The sequence below is a fragment of the Oncorhynchus nerka genome, linkage group LG23, assembly GCF_034236695.1.
Source record: "Oncorhynchus nerka isolate Pitt River linkage group LG23, Oner_Uvic_2.0, whole genome shotgun sequence".
Lineage (NCBI taxonomy): Eukaryota > Metazoa > Chordata > Actinopteri > Salmoniformes > Salmonidae > Oncorhynchus > Oncorhynchus nerka.
The window spans coordinates 44,762,579-44,778,984 of NC_088418.1; the positions used below are offsets into that span (position 1 = coordinate 44,762,579).

At 44.3% G+C, this 16,406-nt stretch overlaps 2 protein-coding genes across 3 annotated transcripts; one reads left to right on the forward strand and one right to left on the reverse strand.

Annotated features, from left to right (window-relative positions):
• Positions 1–10: 10 nt before the first annotated feature.
• Positions 11–7,481, reverse strand: dennd6b (DENN/MADD domain containing 6B). 2 transcript variants are annotated; one of them, XM_029630105.2, is made up of 17 exons: positions 7,042–7,481; positions 6,764–6,802; positions 6,609–6,651; positions 5,818–5,930; positions 5,347–5,427; positions 5,125–5,185; positions 4,838–4,980; positions 4,643–4,698; positions 4,345–4,467; positions 4,124–4,219; positions 3,877–4,037; positions 3,638–3,792; positions 3,481–3,534; positions 3,289–3,398; positions 3,071–3,173; positions 2,811–2,885; positions 11–2,670 (listed from the first exon to the last, which is right to left on the reverse strand). In XM_029630105.2, the coding sequence occupies exons 1-17, from the start codon at positions 7,192–7,194 to the stop codon at positions 2,548–2,550; spliced, it is 1,689 nt and encodes a 562-aa protein (XP_029485965.1). In that variant the 5' UTR covers positions 7,195–7,481; the 3' UTR covers positions 11–2,547. The 2 variants fall into 2 exon arrangements, with proteins under 2 accessions (XP_029485965.1, XP_029485964.1); XM_029630104.2 differs by having other exon boundaries at positions 5,125–5,230.
• Positions 7,482–7,626: 145 nt separating this feature from the next.
• On the forward strand, positions 7,627–15,274 carry LOC115106902 (leukotriene A-4 hydrolase-like). The gene is made up of 18 exons (XM_029630103.2): positions 7,627–7,828; positions 8,546–8,676; positions 8,925–9,045; positions 9,880–10,053; positions 10,365–10,417; positions 10,538–10,610; positions 10,773–10,913; positions 11,014–11,037; positions 11,139–11,209; positions 11,403–11,514; positions 12,442–12,586; positions 12,683–12,786; positions 12,894–12,964; positions 13,133–13,187; positions 13,299–13,394; positions 13,506–13,588; positions 13,676–13,780; positions 13,965–15,274. The coding sequence occupies exons 1-18, from the start codon at positions 7,655–7,657 to the stop codon at positions 14,095–14,097; spliced, it is 1,866 nt and encodes a 621-aa protein (XP_029485963.1). The 5' UTR covers positions 7,627–7,654; the 3' UTR covers positions 14,098–15,274.
• Positions 15,275–16,406: the final 1,132 nt, after the last annotated feature.

The following is a 16,406-nucleotide window of genomic DNA, read 5'->3' on the forward strand; positions in this document are numbered from 1 at the left end:
AGCCTCGGAGTTATCTTTTAGCACAGTTTCCAACTTTTATTTGTAACACTAACAGTATATTTGCATCAGAAATCATTAACTTTATTTATATACAAAAAAACTATAGGTTATTACAAATAAGTAAACACCAGGATCCAAATAGTAGATCAGTATTATCAATACTCATCTGCAAACTGCAGTTTACTGCTTCCCTAGTGACCAAATGCCTTTACAGTACTTCACAAAACAAATTGAAGAAAACGTATTTAAGTACCACATATACTGTAGCTATTTGAAAAATAATAGGGCTGCGTTTACAAGGGCAGCTCAATTCTGATCTTTTTCCTCTAATTGGTCTTTTGACCAATCATATCAGATCTTTTGATCAAAAGACCAATTAGTTCAACAATGATCATAATTGGACTGCCTATGTAAAAGGCAAGCCTTGTAGACAGACAAAAGGGAGTGAGGTAGAAGCCCTGATCAGCTGCATTCGTTTTACATTCACTGTTAACCTGCAATGTAATGAGTGGTTGTAGTTTAGGAAAGATGTTAGCTGATGGAGGAATATCTAAGCAGAATTAGCTTGGAGCTGGTGTGGCTTTGGCTAGGACTGGCACTGTCAACCTCGTAAAAAAACAACAACCTGCACATACCCACAAGATAATGTACTACATGTGTTTTTTGCACTCATTGACCACTATAACGTTAAATAAATAAGCTCAGTTTCAGCCATATGTCTACTGTGCACTAAGTACACTACATGGCCAAAAGTATGCGGACACCTGCTCGTCGAACATCTCATTCCAAAATCACGGCCATTAATATGGAGTTGGTGCCTCCTTTGCTGCTATAACAGCCTCCACTCTTCTGTGAAGGCTTTCCACTAGATGTTGGAAAAGGGACTTGCTTCCACTCAGCCACAAGAGCATTAGTGAGGTCGGGCACTGATGTTGGGCGATTAGGCCTGGCTCGCAGTCGGCGTTCAAATTCATCCCAAAGGTGTTCGATGGGGGAGGTCAGGGCTCTGTGCAGGCCAGTGAAGTTATTCCACACTGATTCCGACAAACCAATTCTGTATGGACCTCACTTGTGCACGGGGATATTGTCATATCGAAACAGGAAAGGGCCTTCCCCAAACTGTTGCCACAAAGTTGGAAGCACAGAATCGTCTAGAATGTCATTGTATGCCGTAACGTTAAGATTTCCTTTCACTGGAACTAAGGGGCCAACCTGAACCATGAAAAACAGTCCCAGACCATTATTACTCCTCCACCAAACTTTACAGTTGGCACTATGCATTGGAGTGTTCTCCTGGTATCTGCCAAACCTGTATTCATCCGCCCGACTGCCAGATGGGGAAGCGGGATTCATCACTCCAGAGAACATGTTTCCACTGCTCCCGAGTCCAATGACGGTGAGCTTTACACCTCTCCAGCCGACGCTTGGCATTGCACATGGTGATCTTATGCTTGTGTGTGGCTGTTCGGCCATGGAGACCCATTTCATGAAGTTCCCGATGAACAGTTCTTGTGCTGGCGTTGCTTCCAGAGGCAGTTTGGAACTCGGTAGTGAGGGTTGCAACAAAGGACAGATGATTTCTACACGATTCAGTACTCGGGGGGGGGGGGTCCCGTTCTATGAGTTTGTGTGACCTACTACTTTGCGGCTGAGCCGTTATTGCTCCTAGACGTTTCCACTTCACAATAACAGCACAGTTGACCGGAGCAGCTCTAGCAGGGCAGAAATTTGACAAACTAACTTGTTGGAAAGGTGGCATCCTATGATTGGGCCACGTTGAAAGTCACTGAGCTCTTCAGTACGGGCCATTTTACTGCCAATGTTTGTCGATGGAGATTGCATGGCTGTGTGCTCGATTTATATACCTATCAGCAATGAGTGTGGCTGAAACAGCCAAATCCACTCATTTGAAAGGGTGTCCACATACTTTTATACATACACACAAATCTAAACTGAAATCTGCAATATAAGCTTTCGTAACCTGGATATTTAGAGGCGTTTCAATGTAGTGTGATTTGTTTGTGCTTGATCAATATAAAATACTGAGATTGATGAAAGACTCAAAATGTAGTCACTTAAATGTAATTCACCCCTTTTATGGGTTTAATGACAAATAAATAAAAATGTAAAAGGTGCATATGCTAGTTATATTTTACGCTAACAACTATGCATGTTACATCTAAATATCTGGATTAGAGCAAAAGGCTATACTCACATGTCCCTCTTCCCAGGTATATGCTTCAATCCCTCTAGCAACAATCACGATACTTAGTGAAGGCATAATCTCATGAAGCCTACATTTCAACTACTCTCTATTCCCCTTGACCTAATGTTACTGTCGTGATGAAACAGCTACGTTTCTTATATTACCTACACTTCTAGTTCTAAATCTTCCATTATCCTACTCAGAGGGGGTAGTGGTTTGGGTGATAGCAATACTTTTAGTTTCAGATTGTTATTAAAAAGACATCAAACAAAACACTATTCAGTGTCAGTGTGTGTATATATATATATATATATATTCAGAAGTGTGTCAGTGTTTTAGCATCAGTATCTGTGTAGTACAGTCTGCAGGTCCTCTGGTAGAGAGCTGATGACAGTCTGGAGGTATCCCTCTAGTTTCTCCAGCACCCCTTCTTTCACCGGGAGCTGCTGCTTTCCAGCCTTCATCTGGAGTGGGGGACGCAGACAGAGACTAGAGTAGGCAATGGTTTGCGGTACAGAATTCATTTCCCAACACTAAATACAGAATGTTACAAATGGCACCCGTTGAGGTGAGTGTAATGGACATATTGATGGGTTTTACTGACCAGTTTCTCTCTCAGTTTCAGAACCAGGTCCACGATCTCCACCTCTGACTTGTCTTTGGTCCAACCCAGCAGGTCCTGGGCGAGCAGACCATTAACAAAACATTAAACTAATCAACTCTTATGGGTAGGGAAAGGACTCCTAACTGAAGTGAAGTCAGTGGAGTCATGTGGTTGAGTTTATTGGTCACATGATGCTCTGTAAGTAGAGTTAAAACTAATGTCTTGAGGTGTGAGTGAAGAAGCCTGTGGGGTCAACTCACAGCATCACAGACGACCTCTAGGTGGAGACATTCTAGTTTCTGGGTCATCTCCCTGTGTCGCAGGCGATACCAGCCATCGAAGTTGGGGGACCTGAAGAATTTCCTACAAGGCCATACATTGAAGTGCAATGCATTTATGGATGATTTGTTTAGAAAAACAAACGCCACAACAAGATACAATAGTTAGAAATGACAGATGAGGTGGCAGGTGAACATACCTGTACAGGCCCACCCAATCCCCTTTAAGCACAGAGGTGAGCTGAGGTCCAGCGTGCTCCAGAGTCCCCATGAACTCCTCCTGACTGAAGGGACGGATATGAGGAGGGGTCTGAAACACACACACACGTTATTACCATATTCAAACAGTATCACCATACTATAGAAACAGGTTTGTTATCAATATCACCCACCTTCCAAGGAGTCACAGACCTCTGCAGAGGCATCAGGCTGGCCAGGTAACGTTCCTGGGGGAGACAGCCAGAGAGACAGGTGGGACACACAGCAGGACAGACAGACAGTCTATATAGGGGTGGGATGTTAGTGTGATAGGGAAGGCAGTCCGCTCACCAGTGGGATGATGAAGCTCTGGGTGAGTTCTAACAGATGTCTCCTCAAGATGGCGCTCTGCACCTCAGACGGCCTCTTCCTCTGGATCCCTTTTAGGAGTCTTTTGATGAGGGACTTGTCTTTTTGAAGGAACATTTTATGTGCTGTGTAGATACCTACAGGTAGGGAGAACATGTTTTTACACACTAATAACTCACTCTCTCAAACCATGTTGGCTCCATACCTCCAGATGTTTTTACCTGGTTTAGTGTCCAGCGTTTTCAGCTTGGCTAGTTTCTTCACCTTCACCTGCTTGGGCAGATCACCTGACATCTTGAGTTCTCCAAGGCGTATAATGTGGGGCCAGGACTGGAAGGTCTTTATGAAGAAGGGATTAGTGACCCCCAGAATCACATTGGGACTGGAGAGAGAAAGGGAGCAGGGTGAGTTGAGTTGCCCCCCGGGTATGATAGAGTATAAACAGTGTTTAGAGTAAGCCCTACTCACGGTGCCTGTGTCCTAGTGGTATACTCTTTAAACTCAGTGTCGTGTATGGTGAAGTAGGGCCTGTAATCACAGCAATACCGCAGTGGCGCAATCGAGCTGTAGAGATGGGAGAAATAATAATTTCATTTTACAAACTCCCCGAATTACATTGAGTCACGTTACACACACGAGACGCTAAATGTCATACATCATATGGCATATTTCATGCATTTTCTGTTTACCTCACTAGGGCCAGCACGGTTTCCGAGGAGACAGTGGGAGAGGGTGCCATGACGACCACAGGCTCCCCGAGCAGCATGAGTTCCCAGAGCATCTGCAGGTGGATCAGGAAGGACTGGAAACACCTGGACAGGTCAGAGGGCAAAGGTCAGTTCATATACGATGGATGCTGCTTTCACTAATACAATGCATCCTCAAATTAAACTGAAAATACAGCTTAAAGTTCAAGCCATGTAATTTACATAAACACAAACAGATACATAACTATTTACAGTTTATGAAGTTTAGATTTTCACTTACTTGAACAGGTCAAGCTCATGTATGGTCGGTAGCATCATAGGGGCTGGTAAAAGATTCTGATATAACAGAAACATACTTTTTTTTAGATGAACAGTCCTCTAGCGATACCAATCAACTAACATCAACTTTACTAACATCATGGAGAAGTCATGTTTTTATGGGCATGTGGCCCATCACATAGAAAGCTACACCAACCTCCTTTTGTGCCTGTTTCTCCGGGCTTCCCCCTGGTTTGTCGTTTTTGGATGGGATCCTGACCTGCATGACCACGCCCATCACAGGCAGGTTGAGTGTCAGCCCTGGCACCGGAGATTGCCATTGGTCAATCTCGTTGCACACTGCATGGTGGGAGAGTGAGAAAGAAAAAGGTTAGGAATGTAGAGTCCAGGCTGTACATTAGAGCCCTTAGGTAACTATAATGGGAGATTATTAGAAATAAGATAAAGATAAATAAAAAAAGACAAGAAGTTATATCTCCCCACCTGCTTCAAGGCATGGCTCCAACTTCTCAAAATACTCTGGAGCTATGATCTGCAGCAGGGACTGAAAGAGGTGGACATACGGTAGTCTGGACACCAGTACAAGAGACTAGAGAGAGATAGAGAGTGAAAGGGAAAAGGCAGGAAAGAGAATGAAAGAGAAAACCAAATGTGAATACATTGTGGTTCTGATGACGAATCAGATCTGTAACCTAAGCTCCTCACCTTCTGAAAGTAGCCTCTTTTGACAGAGGCGTCCTTGACTTGTCTGAAGTAGACATAGCCATAGAAATGGGCCAGCTCTCGCTGAGGGAGAAAGGGAAAGATGAGAATAGTCAAGCTATTGCAATGACAGACAATTAGTGGTGGCTGACATTATATTCCACTCCAGTCACTGATTTAAGATTAGCTGTCCCTACCAAAGAACCAACCGTAACCCTAAAAGGTAAGCAACCAAACTGTCCCTGGCCTGGACCACTTATTCAGTCAGGCCGATGACAGACGCCCAATCCCAAATCACCCCCTAAGACTAAACCCTACACATTTGTGGCAATGTGAGAGGATTTGGTTGATATAAGCAATATGGTGAAACTTTCACCTAGCCTATCAGAGTGTATTACCCTATTGCTTACACCTGTCAAATCTAATCAGATCTCCAAAAGTGTGATTTGGGATTGGGCCAGACCGAGGGCTCACCTGTAGTGTGACAGGTGCGTCTCTGCTGTAGGCGTCCTCCTCTCCGAACCAGGAGCCCCTGCGGCCCACAGACTGACGCAGTCTGAAGCTGAACTGGGTGTCTCCAAGGCATCCTGGGAAACACATCTCACAGGTCATGTGACTGATATAGATTTTTGGCCCAATCCCAAATCGACCCAACACGTGGAGATCTGAGTGGATTTGACAGTGTAAGCAATTTGGCAGGGATCATCAACTTGATTCAGCCGCGGGCTGATCTTTTCTTGAGCAGATGCTCAGAGGGACGGAACATAATTACAAATCATTTGTAGACTGCAAATTGACCTCACGTAGCCCAAACAGATATAATATTTGACTAAAACCTAATAATTTCAAACCTTGCTTATACGATCACATGTATCTCTCTACTAAGTGTGGGAATACTTTGGAACAGATTTCCAAAGTTAAAGTCACTTGGAGCTGATTTGCTAGTGTTTTTAACAGTCTTTTGCATCCAGCAATTAAAATAAAAACATATTTAAACAATTTTTGTTTTTGCTCAGAAAACTTTGGGGGCCAAATAAAATGCCCTGTGGGCAAATTTCGGCTCGCAGGCCGCCAGTTGGAGAACCCTACAATATGGTAATAGTTCCAACTTCTGATAGGATCGGTGGAAGTTTCACCATATTGCTTAAAAGCCATCAAATCATGTCAGATCTCCACAAGTGCTTAGGGTCCTGGATCGATTTGGGGTTGGGCCTATGACCGTGATGTATTTTGTGATGATAGTTTGTGTCATCTAATACACTAACCTGAGTAAGAGTCAGGGAAGGACAGGTAGCAAATGCTAGTTTTCTGGAGTTTAAAAGGAGAGAAAGCACAATAAAAGACATACACAATTATTGACAGGCAACTAGCTTGTTATGTATGGGGGGGAAATCACAAAGAGCATACACTAATGTCCTACCTCCTTCTCAGTTAGTTTCACATCGTGTGGGTACACAAGCTGGAATAGAGGAGAAAGTGCCAAAATGTCATGTCACTATTCCACACAAGCGCCAGCAGGCCAAATTGTGAAACACATGAGAGGTTGATGTGGGCCAGGTTACTTGGATCATGTTGATTTCTTTCTGCAAGCAAACATGACTTTGTACACAGGAACATTAGCACGCTAGCTAGCTAGATCGGATGTCAACAACACCTGCTACGGATGCTACAGTACAGTACATTGCAACCCCACAATACCTCTATGGCTTGGCCGAGCTCGAGGTCGAAGGTAACGACGCAGACACACTCCAGCCACGACGAGAAACGGGCCCATGGCAAACTCGATTCTGTATTCTCTGCCGCATTCGCCGACTCAACAAGACGCGATTCGGAGCTGTCTAAAGGGTCCATTACGACTCAGTGGTCCATTTCCTCATTGCCCTTAATTATTGTGCTGCCCTGTTGGCTATTTGCTTCGCTCTCCAGTGAGAAGGGCTTGAAGTGACAGCTGAATCCCCCCGTCCTGTATTAACAGATAGTTGTTCTGATAAAAGCTAAAAAATATATTTAAAAAACAAGCGAAATACAAAGACTGCTTTGAAATCTACATCACTTTTCATATGATTCAAATGTTTTCCCCACGACGTATTTATTAACGCAAAGAAATAGATTGTTGAAAGGGAACGGAAATGTACCAGCTCATTCTGGTACATGTAGTGGTTTGATTATTAATTTAGAAAGAAACTCAACACAGTCAGGTCCAGACTAAACTACAACCCCCACAATGCATGCAGCAGGGCGCTGTCACATGGACGTGCGGTGAGCCGGGTTGTAGTTCATTGCTAATGCAAGTTTTTTGCGCTCACTCTTCATGATCCTGGACCCGAACATGGCTTCAGCTACAGACCCGTGCTCATTTTCCTCCTTCTCCAAGTGCGTTACCAAGCATCTGAATCTCACCTACCATGTGGATTTTGACAGCCATGTCATCAAAGCTAAGGTCGCGCTCACCGTGGAGGTTTTAGTGGATAATTTCACGTCTTTGGTACAGTATTCATCTCATTTCTCAATCTGGTTCGCCAGCAAGCTATTAAACTAGCTAGCCAAGTTCATTAATTCTTCCTAGAAAATGCCTTTATGTTGCTACTAAAGTTGACGTGGGAAAAAGCCTGGTTTCAGTACACGTTGTTTCAGTTGGAAGCCTTGTTTCAGTACACGTTGTTTCAGTTGGAAGCCTTGTTTCAGTTCACTTGTTTCAGTACACTGCTACAAAGCATTTGGTTGAGTTTATCAGACACAACGTATCACACACTGCTGCAAGACACGCTCGGAATATCACTCATTTTAAATCTGATCATTAGTGGGTCAATTCAGGAATGATATGTAGCTAGCCATATGTTCTTTGTGGCACTGTTCTGCTCAGTGACGGTAAGACTTTGACAGGTCGAGTTGACATGTGATACCAGGCACGTGAACTTTAGAACTGAGTCCATACTGTGTTTCTCAGAGCAGGTGTAGGAAATGTAGACCGCGACTTGGGGCCAGATAGAGACAGAATTATGTATTTCTTATGGTGACAGCTGTTTTCAGTCACAATCTGGGGGTAGATGGGTGATGTGGTTCTTGTAGTTGCTGACACACACTGTTGGTTACCCAAACTTATTTCCCCACTTCCTTTCTTTTTGTCTTTCCTCTCAATCTCTCTCTCTCTCTCTTTCTCTCTCTCTCTCTCTCTCTCTCTCTCCATCCTTCCTATGATCAGACCCTTGACACGAAGGACCTGAAGGTCTCTAAGGTAACAGCCAATGGACAGGCAGCAAAGTTCACTCTGGGACCCAAGCACAGCTTCATGGGAACCCCTCTGGAGATCACACTGCCCTTTGACCTCTCCAGGTAACCACACCATAGGGGCCTGTTCAGAAGGATGTAATGTTACAGAACGTGAAGATAGAAATGAATTGTGTAGAACATATATGATTGTTTGTCATATAGAGTAGGGGAATAGTGTCTTCTCAATTTCTATCTGTAACGTTCAGAAGACTGCACATCACTGATTGCACCCCAGGCAACTCAACCCTCAGTTATTGAACTGATGGATGCTGGTTTAGGGGTAATATTTAGTGTGTGTGTTTGTTTCTCAGGGGTCAGCATGTGATCGTGGAGGTGACTTATGAGACTGCACCTAGTGCTTCTGCGCTGCAGTGGCTCACTCCTGAACAGACTGCTGGGAAGAAACACCCCTACCTCTTCAGCCAGTGCCAGGTAACACACACACACACACACACACACACACACACACACACTGTGAGTTTATGGACATGCATAAACATTAAGTCTTATTGTTGTTTTTTTTACAAAAGACTGCGCCACAAACAGTACTTTTATGGTAAAGGTTGTTGCTGTGGCATCAAAATGGAACGTTTACACAACCTCCTCTGCAACACCTGCCCAGTGTAACTGTAGTCACGCACAGAAACCACTTCTGTAGCTAGAAGTTCTTATCAGAGGAAAAGTGCTGTTAAATGGTTATAACCAGTGCCAGATGTGAGACAAATAATGCACTTCTACAAACATAAAAAGTCTTAATTTTTGGTAGGATGCCAGTCTTGCTCAACGGTCATTTTAACTGTCAGAGTAGTTGTAAGACTGCCCCAAAAGACATCCCAAAAGAACACTTCCCCAACCCCATCTTCTGCAACATCCGGCCAGTTGTATTGTAGTCACACACAGAGACCTGTGCTGCTCTTTTGAAGTTCTTAGCTGAAGGAAGATGTAATCATTTGATCGTAACCTGTGCCAGTTGAGGTTTCTTTCGCCCCTGCTTTCTTTCTCCATTATACATCCCTCTTCTTCCTCTTCTTCCTGTATCACCTGTGTGTCCAAAGGTGCAGTGTTCCGCTGCGGCACAGATAAGCTTTATGAGAGGACCTTGATCATTGGCTCCTTTGTCGCTGATATTGATAGCAGCCTTCTATATTACTGCACTCAATATGTCTTTGTTTACTTCAATTAAGTGTATTTGTCCCCTCTTGGAGATAAATTCAGATTAGGTGTCTGATGTAGCAATGTGCTAATAACCACCTCGAACCCCTCCAGGCCACCCATTGCAGGAGCATGGTACCCTGCCAGGATACCCCCGCCATGAAACATACCTACTATGCCCAGGTGTCTGTCCCCAAGGAGCTGGTGGCTGTGATGAGCGCTGTACGGGATGGACAGGAGCCTGATCCCCAGGACAGCAGCCGGGCCATCTACCGCTTCAGACAACCAGTCAGTGTCTCTATTCTCTATCACTTTCTATCCATCTATCCATCCAACCGTCCATTGTCATCCATAGCTTAATGCTGCCAGTCTTGCTTTTTTGGCTTGACTGTTCAAGGTACAGCGCTGCCAAAGTAGCTGCTGATCAAGCAATAAGGAGTTAATTACAAGGAAAGTTGAGATGAAACAGCCAGATAACAAAAGGAACCCGTCGTAGCATGCCTGCAATCTGAATGAAGCCCATTCTCAGAGACTGGTGTTGGAGCAGGTACATGGCTGTGTGTGTCTGACCGCTGTTGTTGACCTTTGACACCTCCCAGGTGCCCATGCCCTCTTACCTCATTGCCATCGTGGTGGGAGCTCTGGAGAGCAGGTACACACACACACACACACCCATACATGTAACTATTGCACTGTTTTCCTACTAATTATTTTAAATTAATAAATGATCTGTGAAATATTAGTAATAGATGTTTGCTTGTTGTTTTACAAGAGAGATTGGGCCCAGGTCTCGTGTTTGGTCAGAGAAGGAGTTTGTGGACAAGGCAGCTTTTGAGTTCTCAGAGGTGAGTTTCTCAGTATTTAGTGTATCTTTGAGGTACGTCGGTGATTTGTCCATGTCCCACTCATTCTACATCAGCAGAGTTTAATATTGAAGTGTGTGTGTGTGTGTGTGTGTGTGTGTGTGTGTGTGTGTGTGTGTGTGCGTGTGTGTGTGACCCTCTCAGACAGAGACCATGTTGAAGACTGCTGAGGACCTTGCGGGTCCGTATGTGTGGGGCCAGTATGACATTCTGGTCCTGCCCCCCTCCTTCCCGTATGGTGGCATGGAGAACCCCTGCCTTACCTTTGCCACCCCCACACTGCTGGTGAGACACCTTACACACATCACAATACCAAATCCACCTGCCTGTGTATATATATATTAAAAATAATTAACCTTCCTTTGTTCCTATGTTTATCTTCTAGGCTGGAGACAGATCCTTGTCCAATGTAAGTAAACACAGTTCACAGGTGTACTTGTCTTCTCAAGTATGTGTTTATATCTGTGTAATGGGTGTGTTAACCTGTGTCCTCCTGTTTTCTCTCTCCAGGTCATAGCCCATGAGATCTCTCACAGCTGGACTGGCAACCTGGTGACCAACAAGACCTGGGAGCACTTCTGGTATGGCACAGAAAAAAACATTCTATCCATTTTTCTTTTCTCACTTGAATGAACGGGAATGATATCATGTCAATTGGTGAAATGAGCCATAACTGAGTATCGGACAAATGGGATGGAGAGATAGAAAAGGGCAGATCGCTTTCCGGAGTTAATGAGTTCATAATTAGTGTGTGTGTGACCCTTCCTTCTCCAGGTTGAACGAGGGTCACACGGTGTACCTTGAGAGAATGATTGGCAGGTCTATGGAGAGTGAACAGTTCAGACAGTTCAAGGCCATGGGCGGCTGGAAGGACCTGCAGGAATCGGTGAGAGAACACACACACACACACATGCATGAGTACACTGTAACACTGTTACACACACTGGTACACAAAGCCTTGTTCACACTTGGCAGTTTGAAGTGAATCAAATGAATTTTTTAATATAATCTGTTATTTTTCCGGAAATCTGAACAGCCAAAAACCACATGGAATCGGATATTTCAAGTCACATTTCAAACCAACTTTCGTAGGTGGTTTGAAGTCCGATATACATCTGATTCCTGGCCATGCGACTTGTCTAAACGGTCAAATTGGCTGAATTTGCTCTCAAGTGGTTTTTATTTGGCATATCTTGTTGCTTGCTAGCTACTCTATTGACAGTTTCACAAGAACATGTGGTAGCTAACTAGCTTGTTAATTGTTCACCAACAAATGAGTGAGTCAGCGGTAGAGAGCGAAACAGCTACCTAGCTAGCTAGTTGACTGCTGTGGCTAACCAAAAAGGACTTGTTTTTGTAAGTTAAATCGTCTCGTCATTTGAGGCTTTTCAAAGTGTTCAAACGCTGTGACTTTGCTCGTTCAAAGTAACTAGGAAACGTCCATGGCAGGCATTGTTGTCACCTTAGATTGTTACATAACTTCTGAGTGACAGGAAGAACGAGCACCGCCGCCAATCAGCCTACACCACTGTGCCCACACCCTTCGTTACTATAACAATTAACGTAGGCATGTCAGCAAATGACTCCTGTCTGAACCCACAGAAATCCGATTCTGTCACTTGTAACTTGCTGTCTGGACAGTCAGTGTTTCAAAACGGATTTGAGCGTTGAGGCCTGCAGTGTGAACAAGGCTTAAGTAATGTCTGACTTCACTGAAAAACAAGCCACTTACATGTTCACTTCTACGTGTGTGTGTGTGTGTGTGTAACTCTGTATGCCCGGCCTTATCTGATCTGTTACCTCTGTCTCCCAGGTGAACACGTTTGGGGCCAACAACCCTCTGACCAACCTGGTTCCCAACATGAATGAGGTGGACCCTGACGATGCCTTCTCCTCTGTCCCCTACGAGAAGGGTTTCGCTCTTCTATACCACCTGGAGGAGCTCATGGGAGGACCTGGTGAGAGAGAGACACACACACACACACACATTTCATTCAGTCCATTTTTTAAATTGAAGACACTTGCTTCGTGTTAATTGGCTGTGTCTCTTACAGAGGTGTTTATGGGTTTTGTGAAGTCGTACATCCAGATGTTTGCTTACAGCAGCGTCACTACTGAGGAGTGGAAGAAGTACCTCTTCACCTACTTTAAGAACAAGGTACAGTAACCGCCACTCTCCACCTAACCAAGCTGCTATCAGAGCCCCGTGCTGTGGCTCTTGACCGTGTCTCTGTGTCACCTTTACCGCTCCCTGTCCGATCTCAGGTGGACATCCTGAATAAGGTGGACTGGAACGCCTGGATGTACACCCCTGGGATGCCCCCCGTCAAACCACAGTGGGTTTACCTTACCTAACCGTTTCACTCGAGAATCACTCACCGTGGCTGCCTGTTACCCCTTTCGAGCCACACTTCTGTTAATTTGTGGGTCTGTGTCACCGTTTACCTGTCCACACAATCTGAGGTGTGTGTGTGTGTTAAATCAATGCCACCCTCCCCCCCCAGATATGACACCACCATGGCAGACGCCTGCATCGCACTGTGTAAGAGATGGGTGAAGGTGAGGGTACATGCTCCACATTGATAATGTGTATGTTCTAGAACCTCATGATGGTAGAAGACAGTATTTTTACAAGTTTTACTGTATGTTCATTTCTCTCTCCCTCTCTAGACCAAAGAGGGGGATCTGGGGAATTTCAGTGAGGTGGATATGAAGACTCTCTCCACCCACCAGCTTATAGAGTTCCTGTCTCTGCTCCTGCAAGAGGTAGACACGCCTCACTGTCACTCACCTGGTCATCATAGCAACCTTCCATAAGCCATGTGATCGTTCTATTGGACTCCAAAGCAGACCAATTACCCTATCTTCTCCCCCTAGGATCCCCTCCCCCTCAGCCATGTGAAGAGGATGCAGGAAGTGTACCGACTCAACGCCCTCAACAACGCAGAGATCCGCTTCAGGTGAGTTCCTGTTCTGGGGTCCCATCGTTCAGTATGTACTGGCAAAGTGTGTGTCATTGGCTCTCACGGTTGGCTCCTTTCTTCCAGGTGGCTGCGGCTGTGTGTCAAGTCCAAGTGGGAGGATGCCGTTCCCATGGCGCTGAAGATGGCGACAGAGCAGGGGAGGATGAAGTTCACACGGCCACTATTCAAGTAACCAACGGCACCACTATCTGAGACAATCTCTGTTATTAGATGCCATGCTTTGTTGTGCTTTCTGGATCAAATGATTTCTAGGCAGCATCTTGTTAAAGACACGAGTCCTATTCTCTTCCTTAGGCACCCTTTGTGTGTGTGTTCTACCTAATCCCGCTCTTTCTCCCTCCCCTTCTTTTAGAGAGGTGTACAACTTCGATAAGTATCGCGAGGAGGCGGTGCGGGTGTTCATAGCCCACCGGGCAGCCATGCACCCAGTGACGTCTAATCTGGTGGCCAAGGACCTGAAGGTGGACACTGGCAAGAGCACCTGATTCTGATTGGAATCCCCACCAGAAGCACTCCGAGACCGGCATTTTTACCCGGGACACACCCCGCCCCATTGCCCAAAACGACCGGAGGAAAGCTCGAGAGAAGCTTTCAGTCACACCCCCACTTTTAATAACTCTACTTTGCTCGGCCGCTATTCAGAATTGTCTTTTTTCTGTTTGTTTTACATTAAGGTTCATGATTCGTCGAGCAGAGTTTTGGTCAGTATTGAATTCAATTCAATTCAAACTAATTTGCCACAGCCCACAGGAAGCAGAATTTGAATTGAAGGAAGTAGAATTGAATTCAAACCAATTATACTAAGACATGGAAGTCTCTTAATTTGACAAATCTTTTATAAAAAGCATATGCCACATATTAATACACATAACATTTCAAATACTATGTCTCTATTCAATCAGATCTGCATAGCAGTTGTTTTGACAACGGAGGTGGAACTGTCAAATCAACAAGTGACTCCCAGCATTATACCTAAAGCGGACATTGCCATTGGCTGCATGGCGTTGCATTAACAGAAATCCCATGAAGCCTTTTTTACAAGTTTGAACACTGAGATGTAATCTACACCTCGATTAGGATGATAGAAATCGTCATTATTTTGTTAAATGATTTTTAAATTATTTCTATATAGCCTACAATTTATTGTTCTGAATTTCTAATGCAAGTGAGACTATCGCCGGTCAACGCTTAATCTGATTGAATATAGGCTTTAGTTTGATTATAACTCAAACCAGTATTTTTCTTTGTCAATGAGATGTTAGCTTATTCCCTTTCCTACTAGTGTTTGATCTAATGCATTCTGGGAAATGTATTCGGATATATATATATATATATATATATATATATATATATATATACATTAAGGAAATTATTATAGACAACCCACGACATGATCTTAGAGTATTTCACACCACTGCAGTTATTTCAAATAGTTTGAAGAGAATGTGCAACTCAATTCAGAATTGACCCCAACTTTGACATTGAGGTATTCATCTCAGGGCAGAAAAGTAAAGAGAAAAAAAGTTCAGATTTTTTTTTAATTTGGGGAGGGAAACTCATTTTAGAATGGTTTACATTTAATCCAGAATCAAATACAGAACCAGTGTGGATTAGTTCCAATATCTCATCCTTTATTTGATGCCATTAAACACCATGATCATAGAGTTGTGAATGTCTCGCGTTTTTTCATGATCAGTTGACAGTATTAGGCAGTTTCACGTCCCAGCATTTGCCCTCTAGTAGTAATCCTGAGAATTGAAGAAAGAATCTGAGAGATGGTTACCAGTCAACACTGGTAACACATCTACAGACTTCCATCCCATTCTGCTGGCTTCAGACAGAGAGAGAAAGGCTGGTAGGTAGATGTGCTGGATCTGGGATTTGTGCTGTGTAGGATATAGGGCACCCAGATTGAGGCCAGGATTCAATCCGATTGCGGGTTATAGGCATATAACTTGCAATTGAGCCAGCATGCAGTTTTTTACTGTGAATGGGATCTCTGGGAACATTGCTTTTAGAAGCTGCAGTGCCTATAACACGTGATCTGATTGAACAAACCTGAGTTTGTTGCTCTGGGGTTGCCTTGCAATTATGGGGTTGTGGGTTCAAATCTCCACTCTGTGTTTTGAATGTAGCCTCGGAAATCCAGGACCTAAGGCAACAGCACTAGTATGCTGGAACAATGTGGGGGGCAACCCATCTGCCTGGACTATTTTTGAATGCATTTTCATAGTCTATATGTTAAATATAAATATAGGAAGAGACATGTTTACAGTGTAAACGAGCTGGTGCCTCAGGTGTAAGGAGCTTAACCTCCAATGAAAGGTCATGGGTTCAAGACCTGCGTGCAGCACTGGAATGTTTCGATTCAGAACAAGGGGATGCTACTCAGTCAAAGAGAAGCGGTCGAGACAATCTCCCAGAGAAAGTGTGCACTTATTTGTTTTCAATAGAGACTTCTCTAGATTTAGAAACGAAGGGAGGGCCCTATACATTGCCTTTAAATTACAATTGGGCTTTAGCGCCGTTCTTCCGCGATACACATTGATCGCGATTTTTAAAAATGTACCCCCTCCGCCTCCTATACAATCAGCCATCATTGTGTGGCAGCCACTCCCTCAGGTGGCCTTGACTCACCCTCACCGACCAGTGAAGTCCTCAGTATCCAACCATGCTCCAGAGCAGGCCCCTGGGTTCATGCCTAGGCCCATGTGCTTTAGGGGCCACAGAGCTGGAGCCACAGACTCCGTTACACTTTTTAAAGAAATCCACACTAAACAGGGGTTTGAACCTA

Coding starts and splice junctions, on each gene's coding strand:
- dennd6b (XM_029630104.2), bottom strand. CDS start 7,194: ATGGACCCTTTAGACAGCTCCGAATCGCGTCTTGTTGAGTCGGCGAAT. Junction 6,803..7,041: donor AGCTCGGCCAAGCCATAGAG/GTATTGTGGGGT, acceptor CCTCTATTCCAG/CTTGTGTACCCACACGATGT. Junction 4,468..4,642: donor CATGAGCTTGACCTGTTCAA/GTAAGTGAAAAT, acceptor TGACCTGTCCAG/GTGTTTCCAGTCCTTCCTGA.
- LOC115106902 (XM_029630103.2), top strand. CDS start 7,655: ATGATCCTGGACCCGAACATGGCTTCAGCTACAGACCCGTGCTCATTT. Junction 8,677..8,924: donor CTGCCCTTTGACCTCTCCAG/GTAACCACACCA, acceptor TTTGTTTCTCAG/GGGTCAGCATGTGATCGTGG. Junction 12,587..12,682: donor GGAGCTCATGGGAGGACCTG/GTGAGAGAGAGA, acceptor TGTCTCTTACAG/AGGTGTTTATGGGTTTTGTG.